Below are 26,329 nucleotides of genomic sequence, written 5' to 3' on the forward strand. Positions count from 1 at the left end.
AGTGCACAAGCGGCGCCTCCTTCCGGAGTGGCGGTGGAGAGAAGGACGGAGCCCGTCTAGCCCAGCCACTCACTGGTACGTCCGCTCCTTCGCCCTTGCCTGTGTTAGGAGGGCGGAGAGCCATGGCGGTGGCGGCGTCGGGGGTCCTCGGGGGGCTGCTTCGGAGGCGTGAGTGGGCCGACTCCCCCTCTCCCCGGTCCCTCCCTCCGCTTGCAGCCCCTGCTCTCCCCCCCCCCGGGGTCCCATTGCCCCCCTGCTTCTCTTGCTGACCCCCCCTCCTAACCCCCTCCTGCCCCCCCCAACCCCAGCTCAGCCTCCCAAGGCCTTGGACCTCAGTGCCCATCATCCTCAGCCGGCTGGGGAGAAGCGAGCTGGCTCTGGAGGGGCCCCTGCACAGCTTCCCAGGGATTGTGGTGGGGGGGAATGCAGATGGGGCCCCCTCCCCTCCCTGCCACTCAGCCCTTCAGTTTCTGGAGGTGGGGGCAGTGGGAAGGGTGGGGGTGGGGGGTTTCCTCCCGATCCTTTGCCTTCTTTGCAAGCCATGTTGGCTTGCTCATTCTCTCTCTCCACCCCCCCCAAAAAAAAATCCAAAGCAGGTGTCTTTGAACCACCCACAAACTCATCTCTCCAGGTAGTCCTCGACTTACAGCAGTTCATTTAGTGACCGTTTTCCAGCACCATGGCACTGAGAAAAAAAAAAAGGGGACATGGCCATTTTAAAGACTTATGACCGTTGCGGCATCCCCAGGGTCAACATTCAGACGCTTGGCCACCGACTCCTATTTACGACGGTTGCAGCATCCCCCAGGTGTATGTGTGTGTGTGTCACATGATTTCCCCCTTTTTTGCGACTTTCGGACAAGCCAAGTTGACTGAAGGAAGCCGGATTCACTTCCAACAACCCTGGGACTAACTTAATCATGGATTCACTTAAAGATGGTGGCAAAGGGATTCGCTTAAAGGCGGTGCCTTGTAAACGGGGCAAAACTCACTCTTAAATGCCTCGCTTACGAAACGGAAATGTTGGGCTCAGTTGTGGTCGTAAATTGAGGACCACCTGACCTTACGGTTTTAACCCCTCTGGATTTGCAGCCCTTTTGGAGCTGACGACCCCCCCCACATGCCCCCTTCTGCCTCGTCCTGCTTTCCCTGCTTGCTGCTTCCACTCCTGCCCCGTCCTGCTCTTCCCACCTCCATCTTTTTTTTTTTTTTGCCTACGGTGCATGCAACCTGCAACTCTCTTCATTTTAGGATCAGGCTGAGCAGTTTGCAATTCCACCGCAGGCAAAGAGATAAACTGTCACCTGATTGTGGTGGAATTGCAAAAACAGGACAGGACAGGACAAGCAAGATGTTTTCCCAGGAAAAAGAGCCACCTTTGGCCCTGTGAAGGGAGGGAGGCGGGGAAGGCGAGTGGGTGGGCATAAGAGCAGTCAGGGACCTCCCTTCCCTGGGATCTCCTCCTTTGCCAGAAACTCTTGTTATTCTGAAAAGAAAAGCCCCTCGCCCCCTTTTCAGCGAGGTTGCAAACCGATCTCTTGTGCGGGAACTTTGGAGTTGGTCTGGAGAGTTCTTTGGTTTCTAAGGCTCTACAAGTTGGCCCATCTCTCCTTTGGGGGGTCCCGGCCACAGCAATTCGGTTTCTCCTCATTGGAGGTAGTTCTAGCCCCTAGAAGGAAAAGGAGGGGTGGCTTAAGGAGCAGGAAGGTACAGGTAATCCTCGACTTACAACAGTTCATTTGGTGTCCGTTCAAAGTTACAACGTCGCTGAATGAATGACTTATGACCGTTTTTCCCACTGACGCCCATTGTAGCATCCCCAGGGTCCCGTGGTCCAAATTCAGAGGCTTGGCAACTGGCTCGTATTTATGACGGTCACAGTGTCCCGGGGTCACATGGCCCCCCTTTTGCGACCTTCTGATAGAACTAAGGAGAAATTTCCTGGCCGTTAGAACAATTAATCAATGGAACAATTTGCCTCCAGAAATTGTGAATTCTCCAACACTGGAAGTTTTTAAGAAGAGATTGGACAACCATTTGTCTGAAATGGTGTAGGGTTTCCTGCCTGGGCAGGGGGTTGGACTAGAAGACCTCCAAGGTCCCTTCCAACTCTGTTATTCTATTCTATTCTAAGCAAAGTCATCGGGGGGGGTGGGGGGGAGTAACCAGATTCACTTTACAACCGTGTGACTCGTTTAACACCTTCAGGGATTCACTGAACAGCAGGGGCAAGAAAAGTCGCAAAATGGGGCGAAAATTCACTTCACAACCATTTCACTTAGCAAAATTCACTGAACTGTTTCACTTAACAGAAATGTTGGGCTCAATTGTGGGCGTAAGTCGAGGACTCCCTGTGTGTAGGTCCCTCGTGCCCCTGTTGAGAGAAGCCACAGCTTTGGGATTCTTGAAATCTCCCAGGGAGCTTCTGTGGCTGAGGGGGGGGGGGGAAAGGGGGGGAGAGGGGCCTGGGTAGAACCAAGGCTTGGGGGCAGGGAGGGGTCTTCATATGATCACGACGTAAATCAGGCCTCCCACACTTCAGGGTTTCAGCCCCACTGGACTCATCGGGGAGTTAGTTTGTTGGTTTGTTAGAGAGCCCTGCTTTTCATCTTTGGCAGCTAGACGATGCCAAACTTGTAAATCGGTGTTTCTCAACTTCTGCGATCTTGAAAGTTGCCAAGGTTGAGAAACAGAGATTTTAGAGGTTGCCTAAGTCTTAATTATCCCAGGTGGTGAATAATCCACGATAGAAAAAAAGCCAGGAGACTCCCAAGGGGAAAGATATCAACGAAACATCCATCCATCCATTCGAAGCTCAACCATCATCCTGACCCAGAGCCTGGGAGGAGAGCCAAGTCTTCAGGAGCTTCCTGAAGGACACGGGGATTCAAGCCCTCTGGATCTCTGGGGAGAGGCCTTTCCAGAGGTCCCACTAGATCAGGGGTTGGGGGAACCATGGCCCTCTTGTGGACTTCACCTCCCAGAATTCCTGAGCCAGCCACCAAGTTGTGCCTTATGGACTTTTGCCTGCTGTCCCTTCCAATGCTTTTGTTTTAGGGTAGGGGTCTCCAACCTTGTCAACTTTAAGACTTGTGGACTTCAACTCCCAGAATTCCTCAGCCTGCAAGCAACTATGGCTGGCTCTGGAATTCTGGGAGTTGAAGTCCACAAGTCTTAAAGTGGCCAAGGTTGGAGACCCCTGCGCTAGATGACACTAGTTAATTGCGCAGCCAAATCCCACCGTTCTACTGGAGTTTACACCTGAGCACAGGTGACTTTCCTTCCTTTCAGGACGAAGCTTAGCCCTCTGCTGCTCACCGTCCATTTTTTTCCCCTCCTCCCAGATCTCTCCGTTCATCCTGCTTCCTGCCGCAGCTTCAGGATCATGGCCTCAAAGCCACAGCAGCAACAGCAACCGTCACAGCCGCAGTCCAATTCCTTGCCCGCCTACGAGACCTTGAAGTTGGAACGGGTCCGCGAGAAAGTGCTGCACGTGGAGCTCAACCGCCCCGAGAAAAGGAACGCCATGAATACCGCCTTTTGGAGGTAATGGGAAATCAGATTTTTTTTTGGCGCTGCTGACGGAAGTCGCGGGGGGCCCGGGAAACACGGCAGGAGAAGCCTGGGAGGCATCCGCCCTGGCTTTTAACCCGCAATCCTTATCGTGCTCTTGAGTAACCAAACCGAAAATGAGGTACAGGTGGTCCTTGACTTACGACCGTGGTTGAGCCCAGAATTTACATTGCTAAAGCGAGAAATGTGCGAAGTGAGGTTTGTCCCATTTTATGACTCTCCTTTCCGCAGCGGTTCAGCGAAGTGGTTAAGTTAGTGACAACGGTCATTAAGTGAATTGGCTTCCCCGTCGATTTTGCTCATCAGAAGGTCACGAAAATTGGTCACGGGACCCCAGGACGCTGCAACCGTCATAAATATGAATCCGTCGTATGAATCAGTCAAGCATCCGAGTGTAAATCACGTGATCATGCGGGTGCTGCAGTGGTCATAAGTGTGAAAAATGCTCATAAGCAAGTCCCTTTTTTCAGTGCCGTTGTAACTTGGAACAGTCACTAAACGAACTTGTCAGTCAGGGACTACCTGTGTTTCTTTTTTTTGTTGTTGTTTTCAATAATTTTTATTAAACAGTTTTTAAAAAACAAACAAAAAACAAACAAAAATTTACATCTTTTCAACATCTTCGCATCAGTAATCCGTATTTTTACATTTTCTCTTTCTTATCTTAATCTATCTTTTATACATATATTTCTAGTATATATATACCATCATAATATATTCTCTTAATCTAAATATTTTATTTACACTTTTTTTTTTTTTTTAATTTGATTTATATGCCGCCCTTCTCCGGAGACTCAGGGCGGCTTACAATGCGCTAAGCAATAGCCTTCATCCTTTTGTATATTTATACAAAGTCAGCTTATTGCCCCCACAACTGGGTCCTCAATTTACCTACCTTAGAAAGGATGGAAGGCTGAGTCAACCTTGAGCCTTGGCGAGATTCGAACCCTGCAGTAATTGCAGGCAGCTGGTCTTAATAACCAGCTTAATAACAGGGTGCCTTAAACCCCTGTACCACCACACTTAACATAAACAGGTACCTAATTTCCTTTCCACAATTTTTATATCTTCCCATTTGTTTCCATATTCCTCCACCTAATTTAACCATTGTTTAGTTTTCTTTTGTCCCCCCACTTCCCCCCCCCCCCCCGCTTTCTCCTCCAACCATTTATACCATTTCTCCCAAACTTAGTAATATTCTGTTTCATCTTTTTCTTGTATCTCCTTGGGAAACCTATTACAAAGCAACTTCATTGATATGGATTAAGGATTGGGTGGAACTGTGCTTCTTTTTTTTAAAATGAGGATTAATCGGGGAAGACTAAGGCACGGTTCCTCTGCCCCATTGGCCCTGGGCTTTCAGTGTCCCAGATAAATGCCTTCGGTCACTACACTGTTTCAAGTGTTCAGGTAATCCTCGATTTACAACAGTTCGCTTAGTGACTGTTCGAATTTACAACGTGTTCTGTCCCCCTTCCTCACACAGGCAAACGTAATACCAAGCATGCCTGCCAATATTTTATTAGGTAAACAGATTAGAATTCCTGGCAGACCAAGGTTTTGGCAGCAAACTGCCGAATGCCTGCCAAGACCGTTTTCACTCCCATAAAGCAGAAGAGGACTTACCTTCAGTCCGTTCCAGGAGCAACAAATTATCCACGAGACAAGAGTTTAGTCAATGTTCAATCCAAAACATATCCAAGCTGAATTTCAGAGATCACGATGTGACTTTCAGGGTTTAACTTTGTCCGTCACAAAGCCGGAAGAGCAATCCCACCCACTTTTATTTCTGGTGGGGCGTGGCTCCGTGACTCAGCTCAATCTCTGGCCCTCCCACGCCTCTTCCGTTGCTGCGCACGCTTCTCCCTCTGACGCTGCCTGGGATCAAGCCAGGATTCATCCTCCTCGCTCCCTATCAATTGGTGCTCCGATATGCCTTCCTCCTGGCACATCCCAGGCTGTTCCTCCTGGCCTTCGGATGGAACCTGAGGCATTGCCTGAGAGGAGGGTCCTGGAGAGGGAGGCCTTGTCAGTTCCTCCCCATCCCCTTTTGAGTCCTCTTCCTCTGTTAGGACAGGCTCGGGAGTCGGGGTCACAACACAACGGCACTGAAAAAAGGGACGTCTGACTGTTTTTCGCCCTTATGACCATTGCAGCATCCCCATGGTTGCGTGATTGACATTCGGATGCTTGACCACTGGTTCATATTTACGACGGTCGCAGCGTCCCCCGGGGTCACGTGATCCCTGTTTTCCGACCTTCAAAATCAACGGGGGAGCCAGATTCACTTAACAACGGGGCTACTAATTTTACAAGTGCGCCGATTCCCTCAACAAAAGTCGTACGACGGGGTAAAACGCAACAGATTTCTCGCTCGGCAACAGAAATGTTGGGCTCACTTGTGGACATAAGTCAAGGACCGCCTGAATTGGTGAAAAATCTAAAGCCAGCCGCCTGGCAGATCAGGTCTCCAAGGTTCTCCCGTCCCATGTGGTCTTCTCTTGTCATAGAGAGATGGTCGAATGCTTCAACAAGATTGGCCAGGACTCTGAATGCCGCGCAGTGGTGATCTCGGGCGCTGGGAAAATGTTCACTGCAGGTAAGGAGAACGGAGGCATTACGGCCAAGAGGTTCCTTCTCCTCCTTAGGTCAGGAAAATCTAGCAAGGAGAGAAGCAACTTAGAACTAAGGAGAAATTTCCCGAGAGTGAGAACAATTCATCAGTGGAACAACTTGCCTCCAGAAGTTGTGAATGCTCCAACACTGGAAGTTTTTAAGAAGAGGTTGGATAACCATTTTGTCTGAAGTAGTGTAGGGTTTCCTGCCTAAGCAGGGGGTTGGACTAGAAGACCTCCAAGGTCCCTTCCAACTCTGATATTCTATTTTCTATTTTAGCTAGGATTTCTGTCTGCAAGGGGTATAAATCCTTCCCTTCCCCCAACCATCCAGTCAGAGCTGAAGAAGCTTCTTGGATGAGAAGTGAAACATCTTCAAAAGAAAAACCAGAAAGTCCAGTTGCCTCTTGGAAACAACCAGGATTCTCGGATGACCGAGAACCTCCATAGACATTTCAGATCAAACTTTCAGTCCTATCAGAATTCAATTTACAAAATCACTCCCAAGTCTCCTTTGGCTTAGTTTTTGCATGTTGGGAAGTTACAGTTTATACCGCAGATCATGTTTAGGGGCAGGTTTGAAGGGACTCCCTTTCAGAGTTTAAAGAGTGCGTGTGTGGGGGATGGGGGACAGAATCCCGAGTTTTAAGGAGAAACGTGAGTACTTTTAATACCTACAAGATACAAGTCAAAGAGTTTTGCTTGTGCTGCTGAGCGAGTCCAATAAGGTGCAAAATGGGATGCAAAATTTGGTTCCACCCGCTTTGGAGAAACCTCCAGGGCCCAAGGATCTCCAAGTAGACACCAAGTTTCATAAAATGAAAAAAAAAAAAAGTTTTGCAGCCTTGTGTTCAGGAGTTGAAGAATGCATTTAACAAATAACGTAGCCCATGGTGGCTTAGTTGGCTGAGGGCCGGCAGCAGCGGTGGGCTTCAGAAATTTCAGCATGGGGTTCTCTGCACAGTTGCTGGGTGGACGTAGCCACGGTGGGTGTGGCCTAGTTGGCCGCCTCCACCACAGCGGAGGGGGCGTTTTTGCCCTCCCCGGGCTCCGGAAGCTTTCCTCGAGCCTCCGGGAAGGTGAAAATTGCCTCCCCAGGCTCCAGAGGCTGTCTGGAGGCCGGAAACGGACCCATTTCCAGGCTTCCCGAACTTCCGGTAGGGTAGGCCCATTTTTCGCCCTCCCTGAGCTCTACGTGCGCCCTGCACTTACCTGCATCCAAACCGGGCTGCATGGGGACTCCTCGGAGGGGTGGGGTGGGAGAGGCCAGCCAGGAGTGGATTTGGGGGTTCTCCGAACTGCAGAGAATCTTAGCTTAGAGATTCTCCCGAACCCCCAGCAACCTATCCCTGGTTGGCAGGTAAACGTGGCTTAGAGCAGAGGTCTCCAACCTTGGCAACTTTAAGCCTGGTGGACTTCAACTCCCAGAATTCTGGGAGCTGAAGTCCACCAGGCTTAAAGTTGCCAAGGTTGGAGACCCCTGGCTTAGAGTGAACCCCTATTGTTCTCCATCCGTGTTCTCCCTTCCGCAGGCATCGACCTCATGGAGATGGGCAGCGTTTTCCTGATGGCAGAAGGTGACGACGTGGCTCGGAAGGCTTGGAACATCCGCAAGAAGATCCGAGACTACCAAGAGTCCTTCACGGTCCTGGAGAAGGTGCCTGGGTTGAAGGGAGGGACTGTGGCTGGGCAGGTGTGCCAGAAAACCGCTCCCACCCGCACTTAATGGCGTCTCTGCTTTTCAGTGTCCCAAACCCATCATTGCAGCCGTTCACGGAGCCTGCATCGGAGGAGGTGAGCCCCATAAGTCACGCGTATCTCTGCCTGTGGCTTCGGTTCCTGGAATTGGTTTCATGGGTGGGCTGCGGAAACGGCCAAACTCCAGATTTCTGCACCGTTTGAACGACAGGAGCTAAACAGTAGGATCTTGCTTTGCATAAGGGTACAAGTCGTTTCGATTAAACTGGCTGGCATAACTCAGTGTTTCTTAACCTGGGCAATTTTTAAAGACTTTGCCAGGGCAACACTAGGAGTGCTTGTGTGATTTTTGGTGTCAGCCTGGCTGGAATTCTGCTCTCATTTAATCTATGAGTAAAAATGGAATTCTGGAAGGAAAAGGGTTTTTTTGTTTTTTTTTGTCTCCTGCCTGACGCAGCCAAGGATGTTGGTTTTTGAGATGCATTTTTCCCCCCTGCTCATGGAAGAAAGGAACGTGGTCTCTTAGATCAGGGGTCTCCAACCTTGGCAACTTTAAGACTTGTGGACTTTATTGTCGTAGGTTGGGCTGCCTGTTGTTTTCCTGTGCCAATCCTCGTTTAAGTTCGGTATACTGGTCATCTCTACGGCCAATTTAAACCAACCTCCCCACTTATTTATAATCCTCTTGCTTTCCTCCAGTACTCCCTAACTATTTCTTAATTTATTCCTTTTCTATTTATCACCAGATCTATCATCTTATCTCTATATCTGTTATACACTCTCTTAACACACTAGGACCAATAACTTGTAATTTCTGAGTACATTTTTTTTTTAATTTTATTTATATGCCGCCCTTCTCCGGAGACTCAGGGCGGCTTACAATGCGTTAAGCAATAGCCTTCATACTTTTGCATATTTATACAAAGTCAGCTTATTGCCCCCATAATCTGGGTCCTCATTTTACCCACCTTAGAAAGGATGGAAGGCTGAGTCAACCTTGAGCCTGGTGAGATTTGAACTTGCAGTAATTGCAGGCAGCAGATGTAAGTGGATGTTAATAACAGTGCTTTAGTCTGCTGAGCCACCAGAGCTCTTCTTATATCAATCCACGATTCAAAGTTATCAATCTACCACATCAATCAATATCCAAAATTCATTAGCAGTAACATACGTGAATCCTCATCTGTATCATTAATACCATTAATATTAATATCTTAATATTAATTAATATCTTAATAATATCAGCAAAACTGGCTGAGGAATTCTGGGAGTTGAAGTCCACAAGTCTTAAAGTGGCCAAGGTTGGAGACCCCTGCCTTAGAAACGATCCCAGCTCGTGATAAGTGATTAGGTTTCGGCCTAATATATAATTTAGACCAGAGGTCTTCAAACTTGCAGCTTCAAGGCTTGTGGACTTCAACTCCCAGAATTCCTCAGCCAGCGAAACTTTGCTGGCTGAGGAATTCTGGGAGTTGAAGTCCACAAGTCTTAAAGTGGCCAAGGATGGAGACCCCTGTCTTAGGTACCCCCCCTACCTAGTCATGGATCTCGGCTTTTCAAAAAGGCGAATGCCCTGCAACTCAGGTCCTTTTGATGATGCAGCATTATGGGCTATTGAGTCTTCTTCCGGGCTGTCGCCACACCTGAGTCCCTGGGAGTGGCCAGAAGACAGGTGATTCAGGACCTTCCTTGAAGCCTGGCTGGGTGGGCCCCGAGACAGGAGCCTGGCCCCTTCTTCGCTTTATGTAGCTGTGGTGGGAGAAAAATGGGATAGGAAGTTGGAAAACAGACTGTGGCTCTCGTTCCTTTCAAGGTGTGGATCTCGTTTCGGCCTGCGATATTCGCTACTGCACGCAGGACGCTTGGTTCCAGGTGAAGGTGAGTTTGCCGCCACACAGTTTTACCCTCGAAACGTCTACATGATAAGCACCAATGACGCTAACAAAGGGACAGATACGCAGGCAGTCCTCAACTTAGGACCACGATTGAGCCCAAAATTTCCATTGTTAAAGTGAGATACTTGTTTAAGCGAATTTTGTTCCATTTTACGACTTTCCTTGCCGCAGTTGTTAAGTGAATCTCTGTGGTTGATAAGTTAGTCACCCGGGGGTTAAGTGAATCTGGATTCCCCGTGGTCTTTGCTCATCAGAAGGTCGCCAAAGGGGGTTACGTGACTGTGGGGACACAGCGACGGTCGTAAGTACGAACCAGTTACCAAGCGTCTGAACTTTGATGACCGTGGGGATGCGGCCAAGGTTGTAAGTGTGAAAAATAGCAAGAGCACTTAGACTTATATACTGCTTCATAGTGCTTTACACCCCTCTCTAAGCGGTTTACAGAGTCATCCTCTTGCCCCCAACAATTTGGGTCCTCATTTGACCCACCTTGGAAGGATGGAAGGCTGAGTCAACCTTCAGCCTGGTGAGATTTGAACTGCCAAATTGCAGGCAGTCAACAGAAGTAGCCTGCAGTGCTGCACTCTAACCACTGCGCCACTGCAGCTCAATGTGTCATAAGTCCCTTTTTTCAGTGCCGTTGTAACTTAACCCTTCCTCGGTCTCTTAGCACACAAACGTGCATAAATAAATATTCCAGGCCATAGGCTTGCCAGATACGGATTTATACTAGTGGAAAAAACTTCTCCTTATGGGCCGGCATTACAAGGGGCCACCTGAGTATTATAAGGCCCGGGGTGGGTGTCAGGATATCTCCGTGCCCATATCACCCTTTGGAGTAAAACCTCAGTGAATGAACAACCTTCTCCTTGTGTCTCCTTTCTTCAGGAAGTGGATATCGGGCTGGCAGCCGACGTTGGCACATTGCAGCGTTTGCCACGGATCATTGGAAATCGGAGGTGAGGGCTATGCTTCCTGTCGGCTCGCCTCTCTTCCGGGTTTTGCACGACAGGAACCACAGCTTCCCCTACTTTGGAAAGCGACCGTTGGAATTTTTCTCTAGCTTAAAGGAGCCAGGAATATCCAGCCCATCGTTTGTTCAGATGATTTGCATCTGAGATTTGGGGTATTTTGGAAGACCCCATGAGCCGCACCTCAAAACATCAAGGGAAGCCCGCTACACATGCTGGAAGTGGGGTCAAAGGTCGATTGCCCAAATATAGTCTGGGGATGGGCAAACAGCCGCCCCCCCCATTTCCTTCTCTGCCCACCTGAAAACTGCCTGCTTGTGACCCAGGTCTCTCCTCCTGCTTTTAACATTTTTATTGAGTTATCAAATATTACAAGGTACAAAATACAAAAGTAAATAGGAAAAAGGTGGGGAGGAAGGGGGGGAAGAGAAGTGAGGAAGGATTAGAAAAAAGAAAAAGAAGCCTTGACTTCTGACCCTGTTGCAGTAAAATCAGGCATTAACATCAAATCACAACTTTCTGCTTTTCCATAAGAGGAGCAAGCCATTTCTGTAAAGATCTTTCAGTCTAATCAGTAAAACTCAAAAGCAAAGTTTCATTCTTTCCCACATCAAGCACGAAGTTCAGAAACGGTCTCCATGTGGAAACAAAAGTACTTATATTCTTTTCTTTAAGCAAAATACCCTATTTTTTCCGACTATAAGACTCACCGGAGTATAAAATGCACCAAGATTTTGAAACAAGGGAAAAAAAAGTTTTTGCCCTCCCCGACTCCCAGGAGCACTTTGCAGGCCTCCCAAACCCTCTGCATATCCTATTTGTCAGAAAAACAGGCCTGTTTTTGGTGAAAACAGGACGCATGGGGTGCGGTTTCAGGAGGCAAAAAAATGGCTCTATTCGGTATATAAGACGCACCAACATTTCCACCCAAGTGCGTCTTATACTCCAAAAAGTACGGTAGTCCATTTTGCCATTTCAGCCAACTCCATCAACTTCTGCAGTCATTTGTCCATGTTAGGAATCGGAGCGTCCTTCCATTTTTGTGCATACAATAGTCTTGCTGCTGTCAACATAGATTTTTATTTATTTATTTACTACTTTATTATTCATATTTCTATGCCGCCCACTCTCCGAGGACTCTGGGCGGCTTACACCAAAGACAGTATATTAAATAGCACATTGCCCCCAACAATCTGGGTCCTCATTTTACCTACCTCGGAAGGATGGAAGGCTGAGTCAACCTTGAGCCGGTGAGATTTGATCCGCTGATCTGCTGAACTAGCAGTCAGCTGAAGGAGCTGCAGTACTGCACTCTAACCACTGCGCCACCTCGGCTCATTTTAGTAACCATGTTCCATTTTTGTTCTCCAGTTCTTTCTCTGTTAGGCGTGACTGAGGTTTCTCTTAACCCCCTGTTGATCTTCTCTTTCCAGCCTAGTGAACGAGCTGGCTTTCACTTCCAGAAAGCTGATGGCTCCAGAAGCCGAGAGCTGCGGCCTTGTCAGGTGGGTCTGCCTTGAAGCCGAGTCCGGGGGCTGTGGAAGTTTCTCAGTCTTGTGATTTCCACCCAGAGCCCCCTTGTCAAAATCAGCTCCCTGATTTCCCATCTCGTTGAAGCAGGAAACTAGAAAGTATCTTCTCAGATAGAATGAAATGGGTTAGCTCCCATCTTTTAAAAAAAACAAACCCTAAATATTATCTGAGTCTTCCTTGCCCAATTACCAAAAATCCTGTTGTGACCTTGGCGTCTCAAAAGCACAGAGCAGACTCCTTGTGCCGACAAAACCCCTCTTTATTAATTGAATTCCTCTCATTCACATCCAGCAAAGTCCCGGCAAGCAGTCTTTCAAGGGTGAATTTACAACCACAGACCTTATCAGGCTTGGAGAGTGTCAGAGTTTCTTGCAAAATCAAATCCAGAAAGCACACACCGGCAGACTGATGCAGCAGGATTCATTAACTTCTTTATATTCACAATAATACATGAAGTAAACGTACAATACCAACAGCAGATGCACAGTTTCATTTCAGCTCACATCAGCAGACAAGTTCATACACACTGGTTTCAGTTTCTCTTCACAGACTCAGAAGCTGCAGACTAAGATGCCCTGGCTTCAGTCTGTCTCAGCTCCCAATTGGCTGACTTAGTTGCTATGCCTATTCATTGGCTGACCTTGTTACCATGTCTTCCCAGTCATGAATATTCTGACAGAGAGCTGCCAGGCCGATATCTTCCAAATGCAATGCTGTGTAGAAGGAAATACTTGGCAAGGAGTCTCTGAGAGTCACAAACAGATCTTCACACTAATGAAATGAACTAATTGTCTCCTGCCAACTCCACTCCCTTTTCCCTCCTCTTTTATTCGTTCTGGGAGAGGCCATTCATCATCCACCTGTGGCCTTACTCCCAAGTCGACCCTTGTTCTTTAGCTGTTCCCTTCTTCTGGCAACTCTGCGCATGCGCACATGGGAACAGGCTCCAGCTGTTTGTCTGCCTCAGTGATGTCCGACTCCGAAGGCAGCTGATAACTGTCAGACGGCCCTGGCCCCGTCTCTGCCTCCGACGCAGAGCCCTCCTCAGAGCCTGCCCCAGACTCCAGGACTGGCCCATGTTCCTCCCCAACCTCACCGTCCGAGTCTGCCGCCAGCTCTGCGACAGGCGGGCCACAACAGATCCTCACCTCCTCCCAGAGAGCTCAATCCAGATGTTTTCATGGAGGCATCCCCAGAACTCTGTGCTTTTCATTCTCCCACAATTGTCTGGCATTTCCCATCTTTTCTATAGAAGATTTCCTGGCTGAGTTTTTTCATCCAGGAACTAAGCAGGCTTAGCTTTCAAGACCAGGCAAGGTTGATCTTCTTCTGAAACATCTGCAACCAGGGGAAGTATATTAATTCCATGAGCTTTGCTGGCTGGGAAATTCTGGGAGTTGAAGTCCACCCCTTTTAAAAGTTGCTAAATTTGAGAAACGATGAGCTAAAGTAGATTGTCGAGCAAGATTGTAAGGTTTTTCTCCCAACTTCCCTTGGACTGAAAAAAGAAAAGGAGGATTGGCCAGCACCTAATGCAGCCATTCCCTACCTGGGGCTTTTATAGTTTATTAGAACATTCCCTCGAATCCAAGGCTTGGGCTGGAGGAAGCTGCCAAAAACCTCCGAAATTCCTCTGGCTTCCTTTCCCAGCCGTGTCTTCCGAGATCACGAGACGATGCTGCAGAGCGCCTTTGATTTGGCCAGCGAAATTGCCAGCAAGAGCCCCATCGCGGTGCAGGGGACAAAAATGAACCTCCTTTACGCCCGAGACCATTCGGTGGCCGAGAGCTTGAAATACATGGTGAGTTGGTGGGTCTTCTTTATACGTGCAACTTCTGGGTCTGCGTATTGGGAGGTCTCGTTGGACGTTTGGGCCGGATAGTGGAGAACAGAATAACAAGAGTTGGAAGGGACCTCGGAGGTCTTCTAGTCCAACCCCCTGCTCAGGCAGGAAGCCTTATTATCATTTTGGACAAATGGTTGTCTAGACCAGGGGTGGGCAATTGAGGCTCTTTTACAAGCTGTCTCAGGAATTCTGGGAGTTGAAGTCCACAGGTTGTAAAAGAGCCTGGTCTAGACTCTTCTTAGAAAACTTCCAGTGTTGGAGTATTCTATTTTCTGTTCCTACTCCTACTCCTACTCCTACTCCTACTCCTATCCTATCCTATCCTATCCTATCCTATCCTATCCTATCCTATCCTATCCTATCCTATCCTATCTTATCTTATCCTAGCTATGCTATGCTATGCTATGCTATGCCATTCCAATTTCCATTTCCATTTCCATTGTAAATATTTGCAGCATGTTGCCAGAACCCATTCGCTGGCATTTGCGTCTCCTTCATGAGGGCTTGCAACTTGGTGCCTTTTTTGCTTTAAAAAAAAATGGTTCGTTTGGAAAAGTCTCCTTTTAATAGCATTTAATAGCATTTCCTCCTTTTAATAAAAAGGAAAAGTCTCCTTTTAATACCCAAGCCAGAAGGGGCGCACTAAGTGTGACAGGAGGCCGGCAGCGACGATCAGCATCTGCCTTGAAAGTCCGAGGTCGGAAAGGACCAGGCAGAAATCAGAGTGGCCAGTTCTATTCAACATGGCTAGTCAGCCCGTGCTTTTGAGGGGGGGGGGGGGGAACCCTTGCAGTCAATTACCTTTTGCATCGGTCTTGTTTTATTTGGAAAATGCACACACACACCCCTTTCCTAACTAAATAACTCAGGGCTCGCAGCTGGTTTGTAAGAGGAAGAAAAAACAACAATGGCACAATAAAACCTCTATAAGCCAATCCAAAAGATAAGAGAGGCATTGTGCAACCATCGAAGTACGGCGTAACTAACTCGCCAGTCCATACATTTGGTTCCTTTTGGCTTCTGGGCTCCAGTTCTTGGGGGGATCGATCAGGTCTTTGTCCCCTGGCAGAAGGTCAAGCGGGTTGGGGCTTTGCGGGGTCAGGAAGAGGCTGTTCTCTAGGGCAGGGCGGAGGGGTGAAAGTGTCCCTCACCCTGGAGGTTTCTGAGACAAGGGAAAGTCACTTTCTCTAACTCAGGGGTCTCCAACCTTAGCCACTTTAAGACTTGTGGACTTCAATTCCCAGAATTCCTCAGCCAGCAAAGCTCTGGAAGTTGAAATCCACAAGTCTTAAAGTGGCCAAGGTTGGAGACCCCTGCCTTAGAAACGGTCCCAACTCGTGATAAGTGATTAGGTTTCGGCCTAATATATAATTTAGACCAGAGGTCTTCAAACGTGCAGCTTTAAGACTTGTGGACTTCAACTCCCAGAATTCCTCAGCCAGCGAAGCTTTGCTGGCTGAGGAATTCTGGGAGTTGAAGTCCACAAGTCTTAAAGTGGCCAAGGTTGGAGACCCCTGTCTTAGATACCCCCCTACCTAGTCATGGATCTCGGCTTTTCAAAAAGGCAAATCCCCTGCAACTCAGGCCCTTCTGATGCTGCTGCATTATGGGCTATTGAGTCTTCTTCCGGGCTGTCACCACACCTGAGTCCCTGGGAGCGGCCAGAGGACAGGTGATGCAGGACCTTCCTTGAAGCCGGGCTGGGTGGGCCCTGAGACAGGAGCCTGGCCCCTCCTTCGCTTTATGTAACTGGTGGGAGAAAAATGGGATAGGAAGTTGGAAAACAGACTGTGGCTCTCGTTCCTTTCAAGGTGTGGAGCTTTGCTGGCTGAGGAATTCTGGGAGTTGAAGTCCACAAGTCTTAAAGTGGCTAAGGTTGGAGACCCCCCTGCTCTAACTCCCTTTCTCTAACTTTCTCCCAACTCCTGCCCGCCTTCTCCTTCAGGCCGCCTGGAATATGAGCATGCTTCAAACGGAGGACATCATCAAGTCCGCCCAAGCTGTGATGGAGAAGAAGTCCCCCAAGGACGTGGTCTATTCCAAACTCTAGGTGGCAACTTGTCCTGAAGCAATTGGCTCACACACGGTACCTTTGCAGAGGCCGAGCCCGGACACAAGCCAGACAATAGCATCAAGTGCCTTTGAATCACGCACCTCCTGCCTCTTCCCTTCTGGCTCACCTGCCAATTTCTTTTGGGGATGCTGCGAAGCGAAAGCCCCCCCCCTTTGAAACTGGGGGGGCGTTTTCCCAAGCACGCAGGTTAGCAACGGAGGAGTGTATATGAATGTAGACGCTGAAAAAGCTTTAAAAAAAAGATTAAATCCTGTTTTCATTGTACGGCGTTGGCCTGTTTTGGCTTTTTATTTTGTTGTTGTTCTTATATCAGCAGCCGTTTCCAAAAAAAACAAAAAAAAAAGTCAAATCTTATTTTTTTTTCCTTTTAAGGATTTGGTTATGAATTTTACAAGGGGATGGAAGGTCAGCCGGAAAAGAGGAAAGTAATGGGAAACTCTCTTCTATTTTACTGCAGACAGTTAAAAAAACAACAACAACAACTCCAGAGGAACGTGGTTAGCATGTTTTCTGATTAGTAAATTTTATTTACAAGCAGGAGTTTTTGCAGAGTCGATTCTCAAAAATCAAGAGACCAGCAGTACCTTTTCCGACTTGCATATTTTATCCCACGGCAGGTTTTTTTTTCATCGGGCTATTTCATTTGAACAGATGGAAGGGACCTTGTAAGTCATCCAGTCTAACTCTCCACCCAAGCAGGATTTCTGATAGATGGCAGTCCAGCCTCTTCTTGAAAGCTTCCAGAGATGAAGCTTCTGAAATTATTTCTTTATTGCTGTAGGCTAATACATATTTCCTCCTACAAATAAAGCGATTCTAATTTATCGTCATTTATCCGCTGCTGCGGCCGTATTAGAGAGCAGGAGGAAAATACGGGGTTTTGGGGGTTAACTTTAGGAATGGAGCCCCGGCCTACGGGGGCACAATTGTGATTGTAAGAATAGAGTAAAAGCTGGCAGGAGTTTAATGATCGTGTTGTTTAGTTTAAGAGAAATCTGAGGGCATTTGAGAAAATAAGTGCTTTGTAGCTAAATTTGGACAGAGGCTTGTTGTTAGTTGTGAAGTCGTGTCCGACCCATCGTGACCCCATGGACCACGTTCCTCCAGGCCTTCCTGTCCTCTACCATCCTCTGGAGTCCATTTAAGTTCACGCCGACTGCTTCAGTGACTCCATCCAGCCACCTCCTTCTCTGCCATCCCCTTCTTCTTTTGCCCTCCATCGTTCCCAGCATTAGGCTCTTCTCCAGGGAGTCCTTCCTTCTCATTAGGTGGCCAAAGTATTTGAGTTTCATCTTCAGGATCTGGCCTTCTAAATAGCAGTCAGGGTTGATCTCCTCTAGGACCAACCGGTTTGATCGTCTTGCACTCCAAGGGACTCTCAGGAGTCTTCTCCAGCACCAGAGTTCAAAGGCCTCCATTCTTTGGCCTTCTCAGCCTTCCTTATGGTCCAACTTTCAGAGGATACTGCCTGCTATATCCTCTTCCATCTCCTGCCATCTGGGCACAGAGATGGGCCAGAGTCCAACTGGCAGGGCGTAGTTGCAGTCTCCGTAGTATCTTTTTATGGCTTCACTTCTCTGCCCCAGCGCCATCCTGCCCTCTCTCCCAATTCACCGAGCTGCCCAGCCCTCTTGTCTCCCAAGTTACGTTCCATAAAACTGTCAGCTTGTTTAGTCAGGAATATCCTCACCCACCCACCCTATAAAACCCTACAAAGTTATTTGCTGACCGTTCCCTCCAGTGCCGCGCCTCAGCCTCGGCCTCTGCAGACCGCCCAAGACCGCCCGTTAACCCTAACCGATGCCCCAGTTGAAAGAGGTTTTTATGGGGCCTGACTTCCTGCTGATCGAACCAAGCGGGTAGGGCTCAGGTGTTTGCAACGCACGCCTACCAAATGGCTGGTAAAGCTCAGGAAGAAATTTCCCAAAGGGGTGTAGAGATTCTCAAGTCATCCAGGTCATGGTTGTCCCAAAGGTGCTTTTTTCTTTTTACTTCCTTGGTTTTTGATAGTGAAGATGTTTCGCTTCTCATCCAAGAAGCTTCTTCGGTTCTGACTGGATGGTGGGGAACGGAAGGATTTATATTCCTTGCAGACAGCTGGTCATTTGCATCCCTTTAGAGCAGTGTTTCTCAACCTTGGTAGCTTGAAGATGGGTGGACTTCAACTCCCAGAATCCCCCAGCCAGCGCTGCTGGCTGGGGGATTCTGGGAGTTGAAGTCCACCCATCTTCAAGCTTCCAAGGTTGAGAAACACTGCTATAGAGAGTCATTGAGGCCCCTTGGAGGTTTCTCTGTGTCCTCAGGGCCACCTGAGTGGCGCAGATGGGTATGAAACCCTCTTGGCTGCAGGATGTTTTCTGCAAGGAAGTCCCGTTGCCTCCTGAAAAAGCACCTTTGGGGACAGCCATGACCTGTCGTTGAGCCTAGACTAAAAGCCCTTGCTTGCCTTACAGTTGGTGGGATAACGGAGATGGAATCCAAGAAGGAAGTCAACCCTTCGACCCCACAAGATAGATCGAAAGAAGAAATCACGATGCTCTTCATGTTTAATAATACCACTTGCGCCTTTAAAAAAAGGCGCAAGTGGAATCTTGCGCGTCTGAATTTGCTTCCCCCTCCCTTTGGTGAACTAGGTGGGGTTTCTCTGAGATGCTTTTCACGTGACTTCCTGCGGTGGGGCTCAAGCCCCCTCTTCACTGACCATTGCCTTGGCATGGCTCTTCTGTAACAAGGTGGACCTGGCCCATGAGCCTTTCCTACCTCGTCCAGGACATGCTGAGCTACCAGAGCAGTGACCTCTCATTCGTCAGGACAGGTGGGCTGGTGCCACCTGCTCTGTGCTCCACCCTTCCTTCCTTGTTTTATAAAAGCAACAGATACAGTTTCTTCGCTTCTGATTTGGGCACTGAATCTGGACCAGCACCTCGAAACAGGATCAGCATGACTTACTTCCCAGCACCTGGCTACATGCCTGTTTATAACCCGGTAAGTTATAACCCGGTAATAAGACCCACCTGGTCTTATTAACCTCACTATTATCTTTGCGACAAAATTATTTATACACCCCCCGGATGGAGAAATACTGAAAACTGGAGCGTTGGATAAGAAAGGTGGCGGAACTGACCTGTTTGAATCAGGGATAAAACGGTAAGTACTTTCTATAAAAGATTGGACATCCTGTTTTGGACTTTTTGCTGAAAATGGACAAAATGATGGACGTCTGGGTTTGCTGATTGAAAAATGACTTGAATGTGGGATATTCTAATGCAGAGGTCTGCAAACTTGCCCGCTTTAAGACTTGTGGACTTCAACCCTCAGAAGGCTGGAGAATTCTAAGAGTTGAAAGTCCACAAGTCTTAAAGCTGCCAAGTTTGAAGACCTCTGTTCTAATGTAATATTAAAGAAGAGCAGAGAGAATAAATTAGTGGAGATTTTGATGGTTTTTAAACTTGGTGGTTTCCTTCAAGCTGGGAGAGAGCCACGGACTTGAGCTGAACTCTGAGCTTACATATATTTTCTTCTCTTGCGATAATAAGTTGGTTTGAAACTCCTATAGAAGGTCGGAAATCACATCTTTTTTCCTCTTTTGTCTTTCTACTGTTCATTTTTTCCCCTTTTATATTTTGGTCTTTTTCTCACTTTTCTGTATTTTTTCAGGTTTATCTTGGAAAAATAAAGGGACAATGGGATCAAGGAAATTTGAGTTTGGGGTAGAAATGTAAGGTGAGAAACCGCCTGAGACAAGACCCTTCCTCCTTCTCAAGTAAATGAAGGAGGGGAGGGGGAAGCGCATTCAGATTTGCAAAACGGAGCTCAGCCCTTCGAAGTAGACCAGACTAGGAAACCAAACTCCCACAGGTTAATACTCCCTTTTATTGGGACACAATCTTTCTGCTGTCGGCAAGTACACACCCATGCTCAGACACCACCAAGAACTCCATGGTTTAATCCTGAGCTTCAGAGATTCTCTTCTATCAGAAGAAATGAAAATATTTATCCGTTATTTCTCAAAATAAATTGGCCAAATGGCCTAAATGGGGTTCAAATCTCCTCCCCACTTTTCAATCCAATTCCTCTCACCCACCTGCAGATGAAACACAGTTCTCCTATAAAAAGCTCCAGAATTTCAGAGGAAAAAACAAACTCATTCTTGCTCCTACCAACCTGACCCAGTTGGCACTTGCAATGTTTCTCCTTTCCTTAGGGGTTCTTCCGGTGCATGGAGAGATCTGATAAGAGGCTGGCATCCAGCCAGTCTGGCTCAATCCACTGAGCACCCATAAAGCAGCACCGGTCTATGGCTGCAGATCTGGTGCTTCCTCCACGCCTTCCTTCTCCTGCCACATTGGGGGACATTAATTCTTAGCAGAGGCCCTCCCAGGAGGTCTTTATTTGACTCAGAACCTCATGGAAAGGCTGATACGAGGCACAAGTTGTGGTTTCCCGATTCAAAAGTTGTGTTTTGTTTATAAAATGTTTTACAGGTGGCATCTTCGCCCGGCAAGATTGGCTAAAAGGTTTAGCAACACTTCCCCAAAATGTTGGAAATGTAAACTATTACCAGGCACATACTATCACATGTGGTGGACCTGTAAAAAAACAAGGAGATTTTGGTTACAAATTCAGATGTGGCTAGAAAAAATGGTTGGACAACGTATAGAATTCAAGCCAGAACTCTTTCTATTAGGTATTATTACAGAAGGCTATAGCCTAATACTTCACATCCTAACAGCAGTGAGAATGGTGTATGCACAGCAATGGAAAAGGGAAAACACCCCTTCAGAAAAGGAGATAATAAGGAAGATATTAACATGCGCAGAAATGGATAGACTAACGTTAGAATTAAAAAACAAAGGAGAGACACATGGAATAGATTTTGTCAATGGCCGGAAACACCAGGTGGGAGTCGGAACATGGAAAAATTAGGCTAATTAGACCTGAAATGAGTTATTATATATGTATTAGAATGAATACGTTGGTCAAAAATAATTGTATAAGACTAGCACTGTGTAAGTTGTATATATGTTATCTGCAGGGGTGAAACCTATTTACCTTCCCTACCGGTTCGGAAGTGTGCGCACCGGACCCTCTGCACGTGCGCAAATTCTTCCGCACATGTGCAGAGGGTAAAAAACAGGTTACTTCCTGGTTAAAACCAGGAAGTAACAACCACCGGGCGGATGGGCGGAGCCTTGCCCTCGCTACTGGTTCTCTGAACCGGTCCGAACTGGTAGCATTTCACCCCTGGTTATTTGTCATTCACTTTGGCTTCTATGGCGTTTGAAATGCCAGGACAGTCACATTGTGTTTGATATATTTATATGTAAATAATAGAATTTTTTTTTAAAAAAAGTTGTGTTTTGCAATAAAGTCCCTGGTTTGGCTCATCATTTTCTGTCTTCCAGACTCTCCCTTACCATCAACCTGTCCCTGGCGGGCTCCGTCCTGGCATGTCGGTATATGTGCAAGGCACGGTGCCCAAACATACCAAGAGGTAATTGTGTTTCGGGGTCTCACGGGAAGGGCAAGAAGTTACCTTACTCAAAATATTTGTTAAAAATATATATAATATATATAACAAAATATTATTTTGTTATGGGTACTTTATATAATCCAAATTCGATACCAAGATTGTCCCAAAACTGTGGCATGGATGCATTTGTACACAAAGAAATGGACATTTTCTGCTCATGTGACTCCGGGTCTTGGGTAAAGTTTTCACTCTGACCTCGAAAAGCCTTTCTTAATTCTTCAGATAGTTCCACTTCCTGGTTCTTCCAACTCCTAGGGGAGTTCCTAAGCCCTGAGGACTAGGAACTTGATTCTTCAGGCAAAAACTGGCTTTCTGTGGGGTCTAGCTTCATGGCAAAGGAGAAGGGAGGAGAGGGAACTCTACTCTGAGATTTCTGCACCTCTCTTAATTTTCCTTCCCCCCTCCCTTCTTCTTCTTCTTCTCTCTCTACTAGATTCCGGGTGAACTTTGCCTGTGGCCAGCATGAGGGGGCTGACATTCCCTTCCACTTCAACCCTCGCTTTGATGGGAGGGACAAAACTGTGCTCAACACGTTTCAGTCCGGCAGGTGGGGACACGAAGAGATTCACAAGATGCCCTTCCGGAAGGGCGAGCATTTCGAGATCATCTTCATCATCAATGACGTCGGATACCAGGTTGGTACACCTGACCAAGGCGCCTTTGGGACCGCGGGGGCCTCTTTCTCTCCCCCCCAGAATTCACCCTTTGTCTGGAATGAACCATGAATGTATTTCCAACTTCCTCTCTTCCAGATAGGGATTAAGCGATGTTCAGGTAGTCCCAGGGGTGAAATCCAGCAGGTTCTGGCAGGTTCTGGAGAACTGGTAGTGGAAATTTTGAGTAGTTCGGAGAACCGGCAAATATCACCTCTGGCTGGCCCCAGGTTCTGGAGAACTGGTAGCAGAAATTTTGAGTAATTCAGAGAACCAGTAGTAAAAATTCTGACTGGCCCCGTCTCCATCTATTCTCTGTCTCTCAAGTCCCAGCTGATCGGGAGGAAATGGGGATTTTGCAGAAATCTTCCCCTGGAGTGGGAGGGAATGGAGATTTTGCAATATCCTTCCCCCAGAGGTGGGGAGGGAATAGGGATTTTGAAGTATCCTGCCCTAGCCACGCCCACAGAACCAGTAGTAAAAAAAATTAATTTCACCAGTGGGTAATCCCCATTCAGTGACAACTGGAGCCAGCAAACTTAGTCATTAACTAAGTGACTGTTTGTGATCAGACTTCAGCTTTTCTCATGCTTTACAGACCTGTGAAGGTTGTAAATACAGGATTGGTGGCAGAGTTACTATTTCACCACTGTTGTAACTGCAAACAGTCACTAAATGAAGACAGCCTGTAGCTGAAGGAAAACATTTTGGTCTAAGGGGAGAAAAGGTTATTTGTGAAATAAAGTCTTGCCCTTTTTTACATGTTCACTTTTGGTTTTTAAACCTCTTTGCGGCCATTCTGCTTAGCTTTGGGGTGGGATGTGTTCCTGGAAAGAACAAACAGGTTTTTCTTGCAAAGAAAATGGAGGATCCCAATGGAGACCTGATCCCTTTGGCTTTGCCCTCTAATAGATCCTGGTGAACAGAAACCCCTTCTGTACCTATGGGCACAGAATGCCCCCCCAAAGCGTGCAGGTCGTGAGTGCTGATGGAGACCTGGAGCTGCAATCTCTGACCGTGATGGGAGGACAAATGATGGGGAACATGGTAAGGGTTTGGTATGGACAAGTCGGCACCTTCGGATCCTTGATTTCTCTTTGGGAATTGATTCTGGGTTGGTTCAACCCCAGATTCTCTTTCTCCCCTCCAATCTGTTCTGACCTAGGCTTCCTCAGCACGAAGCACGAAGTTGAGTCCTCGTCCTGATAAACCCCTTTTATTTAATTGACAGTGAATTCCTCTCCAGCAAAGTCTTTCCTCTCCCACAGTCTTTCAAGATAGTTCAAAATTACCGACCTTGATCAGGCTTGGAGAGTGGCCAGGCCGATATCTTTCAGATGCTGCAATACTTGGCAAGAATGCAGGAATGAATTAATTGTCTCCTGCAAACTCTACTCTCCTTTCGCTCCTCTTTTATTCTCCCTGGGAGGGGCCATTCATCGTCCACCTGTGGCCTTACTCCCAAGTCGACCCTGGTTCTTTAGCTGTTCCCTTCGTCTGGCAACTCTGCGCATGTGCACATGGGAACAGGCTCCAGCTGTTTGTCTGCCTCACTGATGTCAGACTCTGAAGGCAGCTGATACCTGTCAGACGGTCCTGGCCCCCTCTCTGCCTCTGATGCAGAGCCCTCCTCAGAGTCTGCCCCAGACTCCAGGACTGGCCCATGTTCCTCCCCAGCCTCCTCACTGTCCGAATCTGCTGCCAGATCCGCTGGCCACTGGCGGGCCACAACACGATCACTCTTTGTGACCCCCTAAGAATGGCTGCTCCTCTGGGACCTGGAGTGGCATACATCCCTGCATGCTAGCAAAGATAATCATCCAAGGGTGATACTGGGACCAGCAACTGCACATATGGAGCAAATTTCTCCCAGGCCAAGGTCCTGCGCTTCCCCCTTACAGAGGTCCATAAAACAGAATTTCTCAAACTTGGCAACTTTACGTCATGTGGTCTCAACTCCAAGAAGGGCTTAGATTAGATGCCCATGCATCTCTCCAGAATCCATCCAAGCTGAAAGTAACCGAGTTGAGCAAATGGTACAAAGGCACCCATGGAGGCTTCAACTGACCTTGGGAGAATATACCACACTAACTCAGTGTCAGGGTTCCAAGTAACACCCCCAATAAGAGAAGACTCTGAGGTTAGAAGTTCTTCAAAGTTCCATTTTATTAGAGAGGTCATATTGGCACACCTGGGAAAACCCGGATCTGAAAGCTTCTGGGTTTTCTCCACCCAAAAGAAAGTTCAAGTCCCTTCCCCTGCACCCATATGTCCATCACATGTTCCAATCAATGCATTGTCCCAACTGGAGATGCCTCCCAGGCACGCAACTCTAGGTGCAGACTGAATGTCCTTGACTCTCAAGAAAGGAATGTTATTTTGGGTAGATATCCCTGCTACTCCACGCAATCACCCCTCCCAGTTTCCCACAGCACTAAGCATGGCAGCCCTGAAGAAAAGGATGGCTTCCAGGGCTGACACTCAGACACTGTTGTCTTCCTATCCTTTAGGATATGATGCCAAACCCTGGATATGGGCCACCGCAAAATCTTCCCGTAAGTACTCAGAAGGGGGAAAAAAGAGGCAGCGCGCAAGGAAATACAAGGCTAGGGATCTTAGGAGAAATAACATGGAGTTAACACAAGTCTCTTTGGATTTCTCTCCCTCCAGATGATGCAGTCCCCTGCAGTCTACCATCCAGTAGGTACCAAAAGACTTCCTAACCCAGCCTATTTCTCCTTATGTTAGCCTGGATTTGCGGGATGGGACAGAAACCAGGAGGTGGGGAGTTTGTTTTTGTGTGTGTGTGTGTGTGTGTGTGTGTGTGTGTGTGTGTGTGTACAGGTAGTCCTTGACTTACAACAGTTCATTTAGTGACCATTCGAAGTTCAATGGCACTGAAAAAGGGGACCTATGACCATTTTTCACACTTACGACCGTTTTAGCATCCCTGTGACCTCATGATCAAAATTCGGACCCTTGGCAATTGACTCGTAGTTATGACGGTTGCAGTGTCCCGGGGTCATGTGATCGACTTTTGCGACCTTCTGACAAGCAAAGTCAACGGGGGAAGCCAGATTCGCTTAACCATTGGGTTATACTAACTTCACAACGGCAGTGATTCCCTCAACAACTGTGGCAAGAAAGGTTATAGGATGGGGCAAAACTGGCTTCACAAATGTCTTGCTTGGCAACAGAAATTTTGGGCTCAGCTGTGGTCGTAAGTTGAGGACTACCTGTGTTCAGGTGGAATTGAAGGAAGCTTGTATTTTCTGCTCTTCGGCTCAGAACCATGTCATAAAATTGAGTTCAAGCCGCTCAGAATAGAGTTTTCCAGAGTTTTTGTGTTATTTGGACAAAAAGCAAAGCAAGTGTGCAACTAAGCTTAATGAGTGCCTTTATATTTGTACATATAATTGTCTAATTTCAAAGTTATCGTACTACACTAAGCTATGGCCAACAAGGCTATTCAAATAATTATGCCCAACAAAGCTGTTTTGGTTGCTGTAAGTATTGTTGCCCAACAGGTTTGGCTTTGATGGCCGCCATCTTGCTTATTTTGACCTCACCTTGTGGAGCAAACAAACCATTTGAACCAGTGGTGGGTTGCTCCCGGTTCTGTCCGCTTCTTTTACTACAACCTCTTCGGCCGAAAAAAATGCTTTTAAAAGTAAAAATAAAAAAGCCTCTGATGATTGCGCGGCTCAGCTGGGATCATCAGAGGCTTTTAAAAGCATTTTTTGTTACAAAGAGGTTGTAGAAAAAATGTTTTTAAAAGAAAAAAAAAGCCTCTGCCGATCAGGCAACTCAGCTGGGATCGTCAGAGGCTTTTAAAAGCATTTTTTTTTACAACCTCTTTGGCCGAAGAGGTTGTAGGAAAAATGGTTTTAAAAGTTAAAAAAAAAAAAGTTGGCCACCCCACCCAGTCACATTACCCC

General features: G+C 47.4%; 2 protein-coding genes across 3 annotated transcripts in view; both read left to right on the plus strand.

The window, feature by feature from the left end:
• ECH1 (enoyl-CoA hydratase 1) lies at positions 1-16,954 on the plus strand. 2 transcript variants are annotated; one of them, XM_070950211.1, is made up of 10 exons: positions 1-75; positions 3,345-3,546; positions 6,084-6,172; positions 7,721-7,845; positions 7,934-7,982; positions 9,700-9,764; positions 10,670-10,740; positions 12,186-12,257; positions 13,936-14,086; positions 16,077-16,954. In XM_070950211.1, exons 2-10 carry the CDS (start codon positions 3,386-3,388, stop codon positions 16,179-16,181), a joined length of 888 nt encoding a protein of 295 aa, XP_070806312.1. In that variant the 5' UTR covers positions 1-75; positions 3,345-3,385; the 3' UTR covers positions 16,182-16,954. The 2 variants fall into 2 exon arrangements, with proteins under 2 accessions (XP_070806312.1, XP_070806311.1); XM_070950210.1 differs by lacking the exon at positions 1-75 and adding an exon at positions 85-168 and having other exon boundaries at positions 16,077-16,951.
• The window catches only part of LGALS4 (galectin 4), a 13,825-nt gene continuing 3,810 nt past the window's right edge, over positions 16,315-26,329 (plus strand). Inside the window, 8 exon segments of the mRNA XM_070950208.1 lie at positions 16,315-16,391; positions 18,659-18,901; positions 18,904-19,190; positions 21,611-21,699; positions 22,172-22,373; positions 23,304-23,438; positions 24,902-24,946; positions 25,062-25,091. Of these exon segments, the coding sequence (XP_070806309.1) occupies positions 16,331-16,391; positions 18,659-18,901; positions 18,904-19,190; positions 21,611-21,699; positions 22,172-22,373; positions 23,304-23,438; positions 24,902-24,946; positions 25,062-25,091 (1,092 nt within the window). The 5' untranslated portion in view covers positions 16,315-16,330.

Source organism: Pituophis catenifer, unplaced genomic scaffold (assembly GCF_029215685.1).
Source record: "Pituophis catenifer annectens isolate HBS135680 unplaced genomic scaffold, rPitCat1.0.hap2 SCAF_9, whole genome shotgun sequence".
NCBI classification, from domain to species: Eukaryota; Metazoa; Chordata; class Lepidosauria; order Squamata; family Colubridae; genus Pituophis; species Pituophis catenifer.